At 37.5% G+C, this 17,487-nt stretch overlaps 1 protein-coding gene across 8 annotated transcripts in view; it reads right to left on the bottom strand.

Moving 5' to 3' along the window:
- The window catches only part of CADPS2 (calcium dependent secretion activator 2), a 434,503-nt gene that overhangs the window by 43,906 nt on the left and 373,110 nt on the right, over positions 1 to 17,487 (bottom strand). For 2 of the 8 annotated variants that reach the window (XM_084897688.1, XM_084897683.1), the window contains 6 exons: positions 14,567 to 14,708; positions 14,322 to 14,441; positions 8,184 to 8,339; positions 6,442 to 6,589; positions 5,724 to 5,738; positions 18 to 92 (listed from right to left, as the gene is read on the bottom strand). In XM_084897688.1, the coding sequence (XP_084753814.1) occupies positions 18 to 92; positions 5,724 to 5,738; positions 6,442 to 6,589; positions 8,184 to 8,339; positions 14,322 to 14,441; positions 14,567 to 14,708 (656 nt within the window). The remainder of the gene's footprint in view (positions 1 to 17; positions 93 to 5,723; positions 5,739 to 6,441; positions 6,590 to 8,183; positions 8,340 to 14,321; positions 14,442 to 14,566; positions 14,709 to 17,487) is intronic. The other 6 variants (XM_084897684.1, XM_084897686.1, XM_084897682.1 and 3 more) reach the window with 3 other exon arrangements.

Below are 17,487 nucleotides of genomic sequence, written 5' to 3'. Positions count from 1 at the left end.
AACAAATAATACATTACCTTGGAAACTAGCAGTGAAATGATTTCTTTTACAGAGTTGTCAATCAAGTCATCTATTTTTGAATGGTACTGTTGCTAGATAGTAAAAGACAAAGATGCATTAGTTGATGTAGAAATAAAACTTTAAAGCTACTCGTTAAGACATGTATGATTTACTTAAAATGATCATCTTGAACATTAGAAATACAAAACTTTGCAAATGATCTAGCTAATCAACACTTTTTGCATTGTTGTTTGAAAAATTTCCCATGTGCTTTGTTGAGTTAAGCAGCTAATGGGGTTATTACATAAATGAATTGAATTCTTATTCTTATTCAGAAGGAGGAATGTGAAGGATACTTTTTGTCTTCTCCTCTATAATTAAGGTGGCCATGTATTATTCTAAAGGGATGGTTTAGCTGGAGAAGCGAAAAGACTAGAAAGAGATTTAATTAATACAGCATTTTGTGTCTGTCAACTCTCATTCATAAGTTATTTGAAATGTGCTCTAGAAATAAAACGAGCCCCCAATTGTTCACTCTAAAAGGACGTGTTTGTCGGTGCGGAGGACCGCAGTTTATACAATCCTCACAATTTGCTTAAGCAAGGGCAAAATTAAAATTTCATCAACAAAGGTGAATAGATGGTAACAAATTAATAGACCATAGAAGATATAATAAAATGGCACTCACTCCCCATCACTTTATTACTGCTCCTCGTGAAAAAGGCACCTTTAAGTAAATGCAAAAAAAAAAAAAAAAAAAAAAAAAAAAAGGTGTATTTAAAATAAACCTGAAAGACTCTATCTTTTTTTCTTCTTTCTTTAGAAAATACTAGAGAGTTCCATTCTTAAATAAGCAGTAGCTTCGGCTCTACAGCGGCATGTGAAGGCACATTCACTTAAACAGCAATTCTTCCTTTAGAAGCATTTATCTGACAGCTGATTGTCCCCGGAGCCACTTCACGGAAAATGTGACTTGTAAAGACTAACCCTATCTCGATGGTTCAAGGCTTCTTGGAACAGCTAACATAATGCGGAGCGTGAAAGTACTCAGGTCAGTATAAACATCAGACCAACTTAGCTGCTGGCTGAATGGTTTCCTAAGATGTAAGTTTTTGAAAGCTATTTTTTCTTCCTCTAAAAAACATGTCTCCAAGTTTCCACACAGAACAAAACATCGACTGAGCTCTGCTTTGGAATACACAAAACATGATTCCTCCCCTTAGGCTCTGACAGTTACAAGTGGTCCTCTACCTGCACCAACAATAAAGAAAGGAAGCCTGATTTTGGAGCGTGTGAATTATTTTCTCGCTCTGCCTGTGTGTATTGACAAGCATCCTAAAATCAACAGGCTTATATAAACGGGGCATGTCCTGGGCATGTATTTTGCCCAGGAAAGTGAAGTACGAAGTGTACCTCTCACTTTAAGCCTTATGCATCCCAACCTTGTACTCCCAGAGGACAAATGGAACAGAAACATAGAGGTGGCTTTCTATTGCATTATGCAGACACTTTTGCTGTTAGAACAACTTGGAGAGAAGCAAAAGGGGAGAGAAAAATAAAGAAAAAAGGAGAGGAGAAAGAGCCTGAAAAAGCTCGTTGGTTGTTGAAAAGGCCAGAGCGCCCCTAACACCCCCTCCCCCCCCCATGCAGGTATAAAAAAAAAAAGCAGCCCCCCCCCAACTCCAGCTGATTGGGTGGTGAAAGAGTTTATGCAAATGAGCTCTGCTCCAGCTCTCCCTCTCTGCTACTCTCTCTTCACAGCTTCTCCCTCCAAATTTGTGTCTGTGCAGCAGGAGGAAAGGAAATATCTGACTGAGAGTCCCTCTGGGGTAGACGAGAAAGTGGAGACAGCAGAGGCCTTCCAGCTTCTCACTCCCTCTTACATGGGAAGAGCTGTAGAATGCACAGTGATGGAGGCACCCAGACCTCCAGACGGTTCCCTATTCTTTTTCCCCTTTCTTTTCTTTATTTATTAAGGTATTATATATGTGTCCTTATTTCCCTATTCCCACCCCCCACCTCACACCCATTTATGCCCTCAGCCCCCTGGTGTCTGCGACTATTGGTTATGCTTATATGCATGTATACAAGTCTTTTGGTTGATCTCTCCTCCATATTCTTAAATATGCCCTATCCTCATTGTTTATCGCTATTTGCCATAAACTTCATTTTCCTAACTCAAAAGTAATCAAATGTCATTAGAAGGCTATTGGATATAAAATAGTAGAGTTTCTACATATTAAACTTTTTAGGTAGGACAAATTCAGGCAATCCTTAAAATCAAGGGATAAGCCACAAAAGAGGTAACTTTTGCCTGGCCGGCATGGCTCAGCAGTTGAGTGTTGACATATGAACCAGAAGTCATGGTTTGATTCCAGGTCGGGGCACATGCCTAGGTTGCAGGCCCAATCCCTAAAGTAGGGTGTGCAGGAGACAGTCGATCAAGGATTCTCTCTCATCATTGATATTTCTATCTCTCTTTTCCTCTCCTTTTCTCTCTGAAATAAATCTAAATAAATATATTCTTAAAAAATAGGTCCCTTTTTATTGAAAGGTAGGGAAAGCCACAGACCCTGGAAGCCACAAAATTCTCCTATAACACATATTTTTAGAATGCTGTTTTGATACCGATCTAGCCAGAAACAGAATGGGAGAGGGGGAGAAAGTTAAAAAGAGAGGAAGAAAAGTATACATCTTAAATATGCTACTTTAAAGGACAAACTCAAATTGGATAAGGTTTATTAGTTTTGTATAATCTAATAGTTTGTTATTGTAGATTTTTCTGATTAGCTCTGACACAAATATTAAATGTGAATGCTGCTGGGAACTTCCAGGAGCTGTTCTGGCTGCACAGTTGGTACAGGTAGTCAGAGAGCATTGTGGGTAGGAATGGGGAGGTGGCCTCATTTTTCATATTTTACCTACACTTTCTTCAAAGAGAATAATCCACATATGCCACATATGGAGAACAGAAAAAGTCATTCGTCAGGGGATCCAGGCAAACATGAGCACAGAAAAAGAGATCACAAATAGATAAGAAGAGACCTGATCTGCAGAGATTTATGTTACCTAAGTTAGAATTGTTAGATTTTTCATTTAGAGAAATAAATCATTTTTTTGATAAAATTCTTCCAAGTTTGTATCTGCAATAGAAAAATGATCATAGCGTATTTCAAGTTTGATCAATAATACTACATACAGGGCTATGGTAGGTTCCAGACTAATTCTCCCCACATATGTCCTCAAAAGCAATCTGTTGGTGCCTTTATTTTCCAGTAGATAGCTCTGAACTCAGATGAATAACAACCCTTGAGGAAGTCTTACTTCATGGAGCACAGGGAATTCAGAGATCAGCCCTTCATCACGTGACGCTCTGGTAAATATCATCATTTCACTGGACTGCTCTCATGTAAACACAAATGAAATGAAGACTAATCAAGTGCCAGTGTAATCCAGCATTCGTCAAAGATGTTGGTCCTTCTCTTGGGATGAGTGTTAAATGTATTTGAGTGCCAGTTCTAGAAATGAACGTATTTCACTATAATTGAGAACAAATCCCCTACAAGAGCCCACTGACATCCCCCTAGTGGCCCCGTTAATGTGCTCTCATCCTTAACAGATGGGCCCGGGGCACAGTGGCTCTGAGGGTAGATGACTGCCTAAGGCCCACGCAGTCACCTGCGTATCTGCAGGGATGGATAATAAGGATTTCTAAACACTGGTGGTTCTGTGATCTCAGCACCTGTCCCTGAGGGATGGCCTGAGATTGCTGACTCATTACATACACCTGTCACATGAGCAGATCGTTCACTCCTGATCACTCCATTAAGCAGTTCTGGGCTGCAGCTGAGCATGTTTGCATCAACAAGTGCCATGTCAGAGAACAGAATTCTAACTCAGGAGCCTAGTGGGTAAGGAAGTTTTTATTCACTGACAAGGACAATGTAACAATTTAATGGAGGTTGTGCAGAAGTAATTGCTTTATAATTTAGACATCTCTGCTAGAATTACAATCTATTTATTTATTTACTAATTTGCAACAATAACTTATCTCAAGCCCATGGAGAACAAGAAAGTCTGTGTAATTATGTGGGTATATTTACTGGCTATTAAACACAAAGTATAAAGTCCTTCTTTGGCACTGAAATTCTTGTTTACCACTTTTTAGGGTTGCTGATGGCTTTTACACCTGCACATTTTGAACAACAAAGCTGTGGGGGAATTGTCTCTGGTGAGAAGGTAGAGACATAGACATAATGAATGGTAGCAGATTACCCTTCAAAAACCACCCACCTATTAATGTAAAGACTCATTTGGCAATGCACTGGTGTTTTATCATTTGCATATATGCCTGTTTTCCTTTTTAAGTGCAGTACCAGAATTGCTTCTAATGGGGAGGATTTTTAAAGGAGTGGCAACAAATCAGTGTGTTCGTTCTACAAACATTTACTATGTCAGGCACTGCAGTGTATGCTAAACTAAGAACAAATGGATAATTCCAGTATTAGTGAGAAGAGGCAAGATGATTCAATAAACCCAATGAGAAATTGATTGGCTTATTACAAACACACGTAAGACAATATTCTCTAGTAGACAATCAAAGGCTTATCTCTGGGTATTGAAAAACATGAAGTGAATATGAGCTATTGATATCCAAACCAGATTCCTCCTTATTCAGATATTAGAGATAATAAACCATGTTGTAAATGATCAGATAATGATTACCGAACACTCTACAACTCTTAGGCATCAGTTACTTAATATGTACAATGGTACGCTATGGTATTAGCAATACATCATTTCCTCAATTGCCCAAAGAATGAAATATGTGCACATAAAGTGCGGTCAAATAGCTAATGTCTATATCTGGGTTAAATAAATGTGCCATTCACAAGCAGTGGGCCTTCTCATTCTCTTCCATAGTCATGTAAGTCCGTCTGCTTAAACGGTATTAGCCCAGTGAAGAGTTGAGGTTGACTCCTAGGTGCCAACTGTAGGACTTGTAAGATTTAATATATCCATACAGCACAAAACCATTTTGACTTATAAATATTTGTATAACCTAGTCAATCCTGTATGCGTAAAGCTTTTCACATCATGTTCCTCTGAGCCTCTGTGTGGTACCTTGAGAAAACCTATGTGGGGGAGGGGAAAGGCTGCTTACCCAGGTCTGCCTCTTTCTTCCCCAAGAGATGGCTCCATCCCAGGCCACCAGTGGGAGGGAAGATTGCATCACTGGTGGCCACGTGCCTCACTGAGATCCACACCCAGTTCTTTTGTCTGAACTGACCTTGACTTAGGGGGTTCCCATGATAATGCCATATGTCATTTAAAGCCCCACTCTACATTTTTATAGTATTAAAGTATGCAGACAACACATGTATTGTGAAAATGTTAATAATCATTCTGCTTCTGAACTTACTTAGAATTCAGTATAAAGAAGAGTGAACTCATTTGGTTTTACATGTAAAAATCAAACAGCTACTTGTAGATTCCTCAGCCTAACAGGGAAGAAACATTCCCCCTGACATTACTTAAGGTATTTACATATGTTTTCACGTGACTTTGGGCTATTGCTATGTTATAGGAAGCTGTTAACATGCAGAAACCAAACACCTGAAAACAAAATTAATTTTAATTTGAAAATATGAAAATAAAAAAATGTACATCGACAAAAATAAAAATTCAAATGAGAATGTGGTTAAAAAAAAAATGAGACTTACCCATTGACTACCAAACTGGATCATGTCATGGGAAAAACAAGACGATGGAGAACATAGGGAAAAGTAAAGAAATGATGAAAAAGTAATTACAATGGGGAAAAATGCAATGAAATGTCAACTTAAACAGATAATCTAAGAAAAACAACAACAACCATTTTCACTCAATCATGACTCTCAACAAAAACATATCATAGGATAAAATAATTTATTTTGAAATGCAGACAAATATACACAAAATTAAAACAATGGGATATGTATTAAAGAGAATAAAGCCTAATTTTCAAGTGTATTTCAACTTGGTCTTGAAAAAAATAGAAATTTTTGTGTAAATAAAATACTTCATATGCTATTTTCTGTGGCTTGCTTTTTGGATGCAAACTTTGTGTATGCTAGATTTGTATAAACAAAGCAGGTAGCTTTCTCATTTGCTTGTGAAAAGTAAGCTTTATGTAAACACACAACACCTAAGTTGTTAAAAGGCATATCTAAAATTCAACGGCTATTTGTAAAATTGTAGGCAGTCTTCACATAAAAAAGAAGGAACTGACAGAAGCAAAGGACAAAGGGCATTCCATATTAGAGTAAGGAAAAGACCAAAAATTTATATTGGAGAACTTGGTTTTTTTAATCTAATCAAGTGGATGGATTTTGGAAACAGCATTGTCCGTTGCCAGGGCACCTGTGCCACCCTTCCACATGTGACACTCAACCCACTCACCTCTTGTCCTCCATCCAGGGCACAGAGTTTGGTGCTTTGCTTTTTGGCATCAACTAACACATTGAACATGGTGCACATAGAAGCGGGAATGCGCAAGTCAGTGGTTTTGTTTGCCTTTTGCATCTTGAGTTCAAATGCAGCTCTTGTTCTATTCATTAAGACATGAATTCAGAGTAAGAAATTCTGACATCTGCCCCACCTGTTTTGTAAGAGTGAAATCAACACTACACAATGTTAATTTAAAACATGCAAACGAGGAGTGTGGCAGTGCTTGGGAGCTGGGATGGGATGGCCTTCTTTTCAGGTGAATCATTTTATATTAAACGTAGCTTTTTCAGTCACTCAGATAACCTCTCTACCCCCATGAAGCAATTTGCCACATCTAATGTATCACTTTTAATGGAACAACCTCACAGCTTCACTTAACTATCTGAATTAATATCCAAGTAGAAAAATTATTTGCTTCTCTGCATTAAAGCAGAACAAATCCTCCATGTGAAGATTTATTGCCAAGTCAAAAAACAAGTCTGGAAAATGCTAAACATCATAATTAATAACTCACCACAGAATGTGTAATTCTTTTAAATCCCCTAGGTTCTCTTTCAAATACCCAGAGTTGCAGATAGATTTTTGAAAGACACTGAATAACAGGCCATTTGGAATTGGCCTTGATTAAGTATCAAAAGAACATCTACTGATCTGGCCGAAACCGGTTTGGCTCAGTGGTAGAGCATCGGTCTGCGGACTGAAAGGTCACAGGTTCAATTCCGGTCAAGGGCATGTACCTGGGTTGCGGGCACATCCCCAGTAGGGGGTGTGCAAAAGGCAGCTGATCCATGTTTCTCTCTCATCGATGTTTCTAACTCTCTATTCCTCTCCCTTCCTCTCTGTAAAAAATCAATAAAATATATTAAAAAAAAAAAAAGAACATCTACTGATCTGAAACATTAGAATCACAGATGATGAACATGATTTTCTTAAAAATCATTAAATTATCTACTCCATGCCCAGCCTTGGAAGGCCATCATTATTCTAATGACTGAATTTGTCTTGCTTTAAAGAATTCAGGATTATTCATTCAATTGCTCCAACCAGCATTTGTTATTCCACTATTGCTCTTGTTCATATTATGAACACAGACAATGAAAAAATAGTGCTTGGCTAATTAGGATGCAACGCTGATTTTGTTAAGAGCAATTAAATATGAAAGCACATCTGGAAGAATCCAAAGCCACATAACTTATTTCTGGTTAAATATTAAAGAATGAGAATGGATACTTGGAACTCACCTGATGGGGATAGGGAATACCAGAAAACGCAAGCGATGGCACTGATCATAATTAGAATTTGCCATCCCACTTCATGGCGCACACAGTACATAACACATAAAGTACTTAACAGACCTTTTCCATATGTCTCTGGCTTTAGCGCCTTGGGAATGTAGATTGCCTTGGGAATTTAAAGCATAGTATTCCAAGACAGAGAACAATAAACACAACAGAAATGATGAATGTGGTATGGGTGCCATGGTTGGGAGTCCTAAAAAAAAACACCTATCAGGCCAGGTTTATGAATCACATGGGTCCCCAGAATTTAGGTCAGAGAACCTAATGTCCACTAAATTTTGGAAGAGTAGTACATATTGAAATCTCTTTTGTGACAGTGATATAACAAATATTTGGTGAAAAGTGGTATTTTTTGGTGCTGGCATATTAAGCAGCAACTAGAAAATGCATGTCTACCTTTTCACACAGGCCTCTATCATATCACTGGCCATGAGTTTAAGTCTTTGCTCTAAGTGGTGGGCAAATTCTTGTTCTGGCCAGTGTAGGTCAAGGACAAACATTTGAAGTGCATCAAGTTTCCAAAAAAGGTCTTCAGATGTTGCTGAGCCATTGCTAGAAGAAAAAGGAAAAATGGACATCATGAACCTCCACTGTTAGCTCTGTGGGTCACTAATATATTGTTTTCCCCCTTTGTATCAATTTCCCTCGGTGAAAAAATGAAGCATAAAATTTCTAATACAAATATTTTCTTTGTTCAATCTTTTAATTTTTCCTTTTCACTTCTCAATGAATAAGGCAAGGCAAAGAGAACAAATTATACATAATAAACCATAGTAAGGTTTCATAAGCAGGGAAAAAAATGGATAAGGATACTTCATTAAGGAAATTAAATTGTGTACATAAGAACAAACATCTTAAATATTCTTTACTAATCTCTAGGAAAAAGATCAAATATATAAATATGTCCTTCTAGAAATTCCAAAAAATTGGCTTAAGCAAGAAAATCCATATGATAACAACTACTAGCTTTATTCTTCTACTCATTGGTATGTGTTTCTATCATCAAGATGGATGGCTCTACTAAAACTGGTTTGGCTCAATGGAAAGAGCGTCAGCTTGGGGACTGAAGTGTCCCGGGTTCGATTCCGGTCAAGGGTATGTACCTTGGCTGCAGGCACATCCCCAGTAGGGGGTGTGCAGGAGACAGCTGATGGATGACTCTCTCTCATCGATGTTTCTAACTCTCTATCTCTCTCCCTTCCTCTCTGTACAAAATCAATAAAACATATTATTTTTTTAAAATATCTATTATGCATTCATTACTATAGTGCAATTTTATTTTCAGTCCATGTATGAAGATAATTTGTACCAGATTATATATACTGTTGGGGTGAAGGATAATACTATTACTTTTATGCACATAGGTAGCCTAGAAGGGAAACAGATGTTTTGAAAGTAAAATATTCCTATGTTGAAACATATTGAAACTTGGTGGTAAAAGAGAACAAAAGAAAAAAAAAAAGCTGCTATATGATTCCTTTCTCTTCAGCGTTCCAATAATTATTAAACATATACTAATCTAAAATATATATTTTTTAGTTTGTAAAAGAAAATAAGAAAAATAAACTCACTCACCACAAGTGAATAATGGAAAACTTTTATAAAAGGCTAGAGGCCTGGTGCACAAAATTTGTGCACAGAGCGGAGAGGGGGATTCCTCAACCTGGTCTGCACCCTCTTACAATACGGGACCACTGGCCCCTAATTGCTTGCCTGCCTGCCTGCCTGATTGGCCCTAAGTACTCTGCCTGCCTGATTGCCCCTAACCACCTCTGCCTGTCTGATCTGCCCTAGCTTCCTCTGTCTGCTGATCGCCCCTAAGCACTCTCCCTGCCTCCCTGATTGCCCCTAACCACTCACTGGGAGGGTGGCTGGCTGGGGTGAGGGAATGTGGTCAATCTGGCTGTTCCACCATTTTGGTTGCTGGACTTTTATTATATAGGATAACATTATTTTAGATAACTATATCTTAATTAGCTAGCTTTAAAAAAATGACCTCTACTCTGCTCCCCTACTTTGTCTCTCCCCACCCCCACCCCAAGCCTTGGCATCTTCCCTCCATCACCAATTCCTCATGATCTCCTTGGCTAGCCAGGCTTTCTTCAGAGTTAAATTCTGCAGGGACCAATTACAGCAAAGCACTGAGATGACCCATCACACTTTATTCACTATCTCCTAACTTTAGGTGCCCCAAAAGTATCATTAAACAAACAAAAGAACCAGAATAACATCATGCTGTTACTGCTGTGAAAAATATTTGAAAAAATACTATATTTACTTATCCTTTTTGCCATAGATATGAGGAAAAAAATGACCAAAACCCCCCTTATATTCATAATGTAATATTTGATAGATTAGAGGACCTATGTTTTAAATGTAATTCAATATAATTGGCTAAGAAGCAAATCGACGTATAATTTTTTACTTAGCAGAAAGATTAGTAGTTATGTGAAACACAAATGCATTCTTTAACAGCATAACAAAACAGCAACAGCAAAAATCATAATCAAAACAAAATCCCAAAGAGAAAAGGTAGAATTCCATTAAAATAGACTTCCTCATTATATGTAACAATTAAATCTTCATAGAGAATATGGATATATAGTTCTTCTGTTCTTTAAGGCTTAGATGTGCTTAATTGGGAATGTAATTAAGAAAACTGTTTTCTATAATTAAATAGATGAAAAATATATAAATAGGTTTGCTCTCAAGATAGTGTAGATAACCTGCCATTTTATCAGAACTTTTTCATTCTAAAATTATTTCTAATGAGTGGCTTATTCTTAAAAGTATTACTAACAGACTAAATAATTCACATATGAATAATAGATACAGACAGGAAACTTACCTTAATAGCATTCAGTTTCAGAGCTAAAACACCCAGAATGAGGATTTTCATTCAGGGGGAGATGTGGGGAAGCACTTCGTAAGGTGATGTACACATGAGTAGACAGGGATCTATCTCTCAAACCCATGGTTCTTTGAAATTACTCATCTCCCCTTAATCAGTAATTATAGTCTTAATTCCTTATACATGTGAAATCAATTTTTTTTTCTATTTACTGCTTTCTAGCAAAAATTCAAAAAACCAATTGCAATGACATGTTCATCGTAGCATTATTTATAATATCCAAGATTAGCAGCAGCCAAGTGCCCATCAACAGATGAATGGATAAAAAAGCCATGCTACATTTACACGATGGCCTTAAAAAAGAAGGAAATCTTACCCTTTGTGACAGCCTGGATGGACTTGGGTAGCATTATGCTAAGTGAAACAAGCCAGTCAGAGAAAGACAAGTTCCAGATGATTTTACTCATATGTTAAATCTAACGAACAAAATTAACTAACAAGCAAAATAGAGACAGACTCATAGACGGAGAGCAGACTGACAGCCGTTGGTGGTGGGGGTTGAGAGGCTGTATGTGTGGGGTGGAGGGATTGAGAAAAAAAAGAGAAAAAACTCAGACAACAGTGTGGTAATTTCCAAGAGACACAGGGATAGAGGAGGTGGTGGAAGGTATGGGGTGATAAATGGTAATGGATGGAGACTTGTCTTGGGGGGGTGGTAAACATACAGATGATATGTTGTGGAATTGTGCACTTGAAACCTGTGTTAACAAGTGGCACCCCAATAAATTCAATACAAAGGGAAAAAAACTGAATATTTCCTGCCACTTAAAAAAAAGAAAACAAAGACATGTGTGGAAAAACTGGTAAAATACAAATAGCTTCTGTAATTCATTAATAGTAATTTAGTTGTAAGATTCATTTCTTCATTTTGATAGCTGTTCTATGATTATGTAAGACATATAAGAGAAGCTGGGTGAAGGGTATTTGGGAACTCAATGGAATTCAACTCTTCTGTCAGTCTAAAAACAATGAAGTTTATAAGAATATGATGAGCACATCCTGAAATTCCTAGCACAGGGGAATGGAACACCAGATGAAATCAACGTACACTCACTGGATATTGGGAAAAGTTCCCATAAGTTCAGAGGACAGACAGACAGGATCTCACATCCGGAGATCCTGAAGAAAAAGTGATTCAAGAGAAATCACTTTTATTAGAAAGTGTACTCTAATAAAAACAACCATGTGATATAAATAAATAAATTACTTTCTAGGCAAAGTTAGAAAAACTTAATTGCAATGACATCACAGCATTGTGAGTAACTCTGAGACTTTGACAAAGAGCCTAACGTTGATCATCCTGGCAGGTAAAGATAATGGTCATTAACTTAAAACATTTTTTATTTGCCCAGAACGATGAAAGCACAAGCACTTAATTTACAAAGCCACAGTTTGTCATGATTCCTGTCTTCAATCGCAGGTCACTTTAAAAAGGAGCTCCCAAGAATGAGATGCAGGGTTTCCACATATCTCAAAGTTAATAAAATAGTGATGACAAAAACAACAGCAGCAATAATACTCTTAAATTTCATAAGGTAAAGTCCACAATAGCATTCTTGGTTAAAATTAAGATTTTTATACAGATTATAAATAAGAATGCAAAAAAGTTAAGTTATTAAACAGTATAGAGAAGTACAAAATTTCACAAACTTATGAAGGTCCATTATACAATACTTCCTGGGTAACTCCTGAGCACACATCATCGCCCTATAATGGCCCAAAGCATTTGCCTATAAGAGTAAGATTCACATGTAACCTAATATCCTAATAAATAATATTAGTACAGTGATGATATTTAACTTGCAAAATATTGCCAAACCAGTTTGCAAGGTTGTTCTCTTTCTTGGTCTTTTCTTGATTGGATGCAGACTAGACAGGGATTACATCTGACAGGTGATAGTACTGTAGGTAGAAAGGATGCTAACCAAGCTCTTAACCAGTATATTCTCTGGAAGCAGAAGAATGATAAGTGAGGGCTCTGAAGTCAGGCAAACCTGGTTCATTTTACCTATATCACTTCCTTATTGTGATAATATTGGGCACATTTTACTTCTTAACCTCTTTATAACTTAATTCCTTAATTGTAAGGTAGGGACATTTACTTCACAGGATTGTTATAAGGCTTAGATGCAATAAGTAAGTTGGCACTGTACCTGGAACATATATTCTTAGTAAATTGTAATATTTTTCTAATTATTTACTTGCTAGCTGACTTCAGATGACATCTTGGGTTAAGTATGGGCTATTACTGGATTCATTTGATAGCTGTGAAGGCCATACTTTTGATAACTATACTGTTAAGGATAATAATGATGATGATTGATGATAGTAGTAATAATTATCGTAATAACAATCATAATGTAGAATAGCAGTAGTTACCATTTGTTGAGAAATTAGGATGTGCCAAGTGCTTTTAAAAAAAAATCCTCACAAGAATGTCTTTTCCCCAAGAATCTACAGTTCACTCCCCTTCCATACCTCTGATTCTATTATATTCAACAATTAATATTGTTCATCAGATTTTTTTAATTTCCTTGGTTTTTAGATTCACTTGTTGATAATTACGTATTTGTTGTTCATAATTTTTATCTTTGTTTACTTTCTCTTCTGAAAGAACCCCCTTCAGCAATTAAGAGGGGGGCGTGAGAAGAGACTGAACATAAACTGTGCACCTATGGATGAGGACAATGGGGAGAGGGGAAAGGGCAGAGGGTGGGGTGGGAACCTGGTGGAGGAGAGCAATGGTGGGGGGGGGGGAAAGGAACATTTGTAATAATATGAAAAATAAAAACTTATTAAAAATAAATAAATAAAATAAAAAAAAATAAAAAAAAGAATGTCTTGAAATAAGGTGTCATATCCATTTTTGAGTTTAGGGAACTGAAGCTAATCATGACTTAAGAATTAATCAACTAGGGCCTAAATCCAGGACTCATCGATGTGAAAGTCTGTGTCCTTTTCACTTTTATGACTCTCAGTTACTGAATCTACAGTAGGTAAGCTGGTCACAACATGAAGTTAATAAATATGTTTTTTAATGATATAAAGATCATTTAACAATAACAAGGCGCATCAACTGATTTATGAAAGGACAAAGGAAGACCTTGCTAGTGTTGGGAAATAAAGGACAACCCCTTCTCTGCAATTAGCAAAACTGTTTCTTTAAAGGTGAGACTAAGATAAAAACAGAAAATGATTATATTCTCAAAACTGTTCTTACAATGGTTTTCTACACACACAAGAGAAGTCATGTGGGCAGTAACAACACTGGAGCCAGGGAAGGATGCAGACATACTGTTTGCCACACTGATGGCCTCAAATTGGAGAACTCAAATTATATCACTTAGGCCAGAATCTACAACCTGAGTCACAAAATGACCTTGCCCACAGATTACATATAAACTACATGAAACTAGTATTTTTTTAAAAAAATCTATATCATTTATCACCCATGTGCTAAGCTTAGATTAATAGCTTTAAAAAAAAATGAAACCAAAACCAAAACATAGTATTCCTCAACCAAGGATGATAAATGCCATGCAATCTAAACACAACTGCACAGAACACAGCCCAGGCCATGCACTAGCTAACACAGCACCAGGAAATAAGTGAGGAATACACACGTGGACTCATATAAAGGAGCCATCCACGAAGGAGTAGAAAAGCTAGGAATCTCTGGAAGATTAAGAGGCAGACTTGGAACTTTTGGAAGAGCTACATTGGGAAGACTGTTGGCGATATTCCTGTAAAGAAACAAACAATGGGGGAAGGGACCACCATAAGCAATAACTACAGATGGCCACGTGGAAAGTCATAAGGTCAGAACAGAAGAGGCAGGTGCTGTATGGGCACTAGGCAAAATACCTACTTGACAGGCTGCCATGTCTCTTGCTCAAACCCTCTGTGAATTGACTGGGCGATGGAGGACTCCATGAGATCGACGTAGCGAATAACCAAGGGCACAAAGATTTCTTGCAAGTGTTTGTGAAATTTTCCATTACATAAAAGTGCTGAAATAGTCAAGCAGAAACAGTGTTTATCAGAGAGAGAACATCAGGCATTTGGAAAATAGGGGGGGGGGATCTTTTCCTGAAAGAGTTGGACACTGAAGAATAAAATATAGATGATAATGGGTCTTGCTCCTCCTATCGGATATCATCTCTTGAAAACTGATCAAGAAGTATAATTGACCTTCTATATATGGATCTCAAAAGCACAAATGGATTATATTTCTATGAAATGCTCCTGGAAGTGGCATGTTTTTACTTTCAAAGAGGTTTAACACATGAGGCATATGACCACTTGCTGGTGAATCTCTGTGCAAGGGAGCTGCTGGGCCCCTAAAGGTCTGGACACATGTAAATACAGCAAATATATAGTTACCATCCTGGTACTATGTTGTGTATTACTGAAACCTCTTCAACTCTAAGAGCTAAGCCTGACTGCTTCTAAGAGAAATACTTGTTAAATTCACTAAGAGGGTGACTGTGGCCTTGGGAATGTCTCTTCTGATTCATGAACTTATTAGTTATTTGTGGATTTTCTCTTTAGTCATCTTATTTTCCCTTTGGGTCTTAAAAACAGTCAGCACACCACAGCACATGCACTTTTCATTTGCCCATTTGTCTTTAATGAATTGGGCCTAAAACATTCTTCCTAAAGCAGCTGTAGAAGCCTTAAGAGTTTATGCAACATGTACCCACCTCCATCAGAAGATGGATGCTTTCTATGCAACATACTTTCATTAGGACATACGTCAGTGCTACAGACTGAATGTTTCTGTCCCCCCCCCCCCCCCAATGTGATGGTATTAGGAGATGGGAGTCTTTGGAGGGTGATTAGGTCGTGAGGACAGTACCCAAAAAATGGGGTTAGTGTCTTCATAAAGGAGATGCTGGGAAGACCCCTTGACCCTTTCATGATGTGAGCACACAGCATGAAGATGGTTGTCTATGAAGCAGGCTCTTATCAGACACCAAATTTACCTGTACAGTGATCTTGGACTTCCTAGCTTCCAGAACTCTGAGAAACCAATTTTTCTTGTTATAAGCCACCCAGACTATGGTAGCCTGTTATAACAGCCCAAACAGACTGTCAGTCAGTATGTGCCTACAGTGCACCATGAGAAAATAGAGAATCTGTAGGAAAATACTAACCAATACTAAGTAATATTGGGCCTAGTAATAATTAATGTCGTTTTAAACATTCGTTTAAAATCTTGCTTGGCGTTGACTTGTATTGACATAACCTTCAAACACGTGGTATCTACAGAACGTGTGAAGTGCAATTAACAAGTTTTGCTTGAAAAAGTTTGTGTTTGGTTTGGTTTTTGTTGCAGAACTAGGGCTAAGAAGATGGCGGATGAAGAGCATATTCGGCACTGCATGCTTTACGAGTTCCAATTAGGAAGAAAAGCAAGTGAGGCTGCAAAAAACATCTGTAGTGCTCTTGGTCAAGATGCAGTTAGCGCCAGAAAATGCCAGCGTTGGTTTGAGAAATTTCGCGAGGGAAATTTTTCGTTAGATGACAAGAGTGGTCGAGGCCGTGTGTCCAATTTTGATCAAGAAGCTCTTCAAGCTCTTTTGGTGCAAAATCCTCAAATTACCCAACAAGAGCTTGCGACAACTTTAAATTGTTCACAAAAAACAATTTCCAATCAATTGCGTGCACTTGGCAAAGTCCAAAAGTTTGGAAAATGGGTTCCTCATGAGTTGACCGACAACAACCGTAATCAAAGAGTCACAATTTGCAGTTCGCTCCTCTCTCGTCAAAACCGTTTGCCGTTTTTAGAGCAAATTGTTACCGGAGATGAAAAATGGGTGCTGTATGTTAATCTGAAAAGGCGGCCTCAATGGTTGGACAAAAATGAGGCTCCGCAGCCCACGCCAAAACCTGACTTGCATGCGAAAAAAGTGATGTTGTGTGTTTGGTGGAATTTTAAAGGAATTACAAGTGCAGTGTATAGTGCCCAATTGGAAAGGTTAGCCCAAGCTTTAAGAGAAAAAGAACCCGCGCTGATTAATCGGAAGGGCGTAATTCTTCACCACGATAACGCACGACCGCATACTGCAAGAATCACTGCTGAAAAACTGCGCCAGTTGGAATGGGAAGTTCTCCCTCAACCTGCATATTCTCCTGATATTGCCCCTTCCGATTACCATTTGTTTCGTTCTTTGCAAAACTTTCTTCTTGGAAAAAAATTTAATAATGAAGAATGCCTCAAAAATGCATTGACCGAATTTTTTGCATCAAAATCACAAGAATTTTACAACAGAGGGATTAAAATGCTTCCTGAGCGTTGGGCACAAGTAGTAGAAAACAACGGCAACTATATTGTTGATTAAATTTTGTTGTATTGTTTAAATAAATTCGATTTAAAAAAAAGTATTAGAAAACGACATTAATTATTACTAGACCTAATAGATCAGGCAAAAGATGATGAGGGTGGTGGTGGTGTTGATTGTGGTGCCTTGGATTAGAATGAGGAGGTAGAAGATGAGGAAAAGTCCCTCAGCAATTTCATTCACAGGTTTGAATAGCTGTGTATGCTTATAGTTACTGAATCTAATTACTAGCAACTCTAATAGTGTTGTCTTATTTTGACAATATCTCATATAATCTTTTTCAGGGCAACAATACCCTGAAAACCAGTTTGTTTGTTTTTCTAATTTGGGCAAAAATGTGACATTATGGTGGAATGAATATGAAAATTCCTATTATATTGATATATTATTTTAATTAAGTGATTCTGAAATTCATCAGTCTGGAAAACTATAGAAACACAAAAGT

The sequence above is a fragment of the Pipistrellus hanaki genome (assembly GCF_964339955.1).
Source record: "Pipistrellus hanaki genome assembly, chromosome: 10".
NCBI lineage: Eukaryota > Metazoa > Chordata > Mammalia > Chiroptera > Vespertilionidae > Pipistrellus > Pipistrellus hanaki.
Note: the sequence above shows the minus strand (reverse complement) of the source record. Positions and strands in the feature narration are given on the sequence as shown.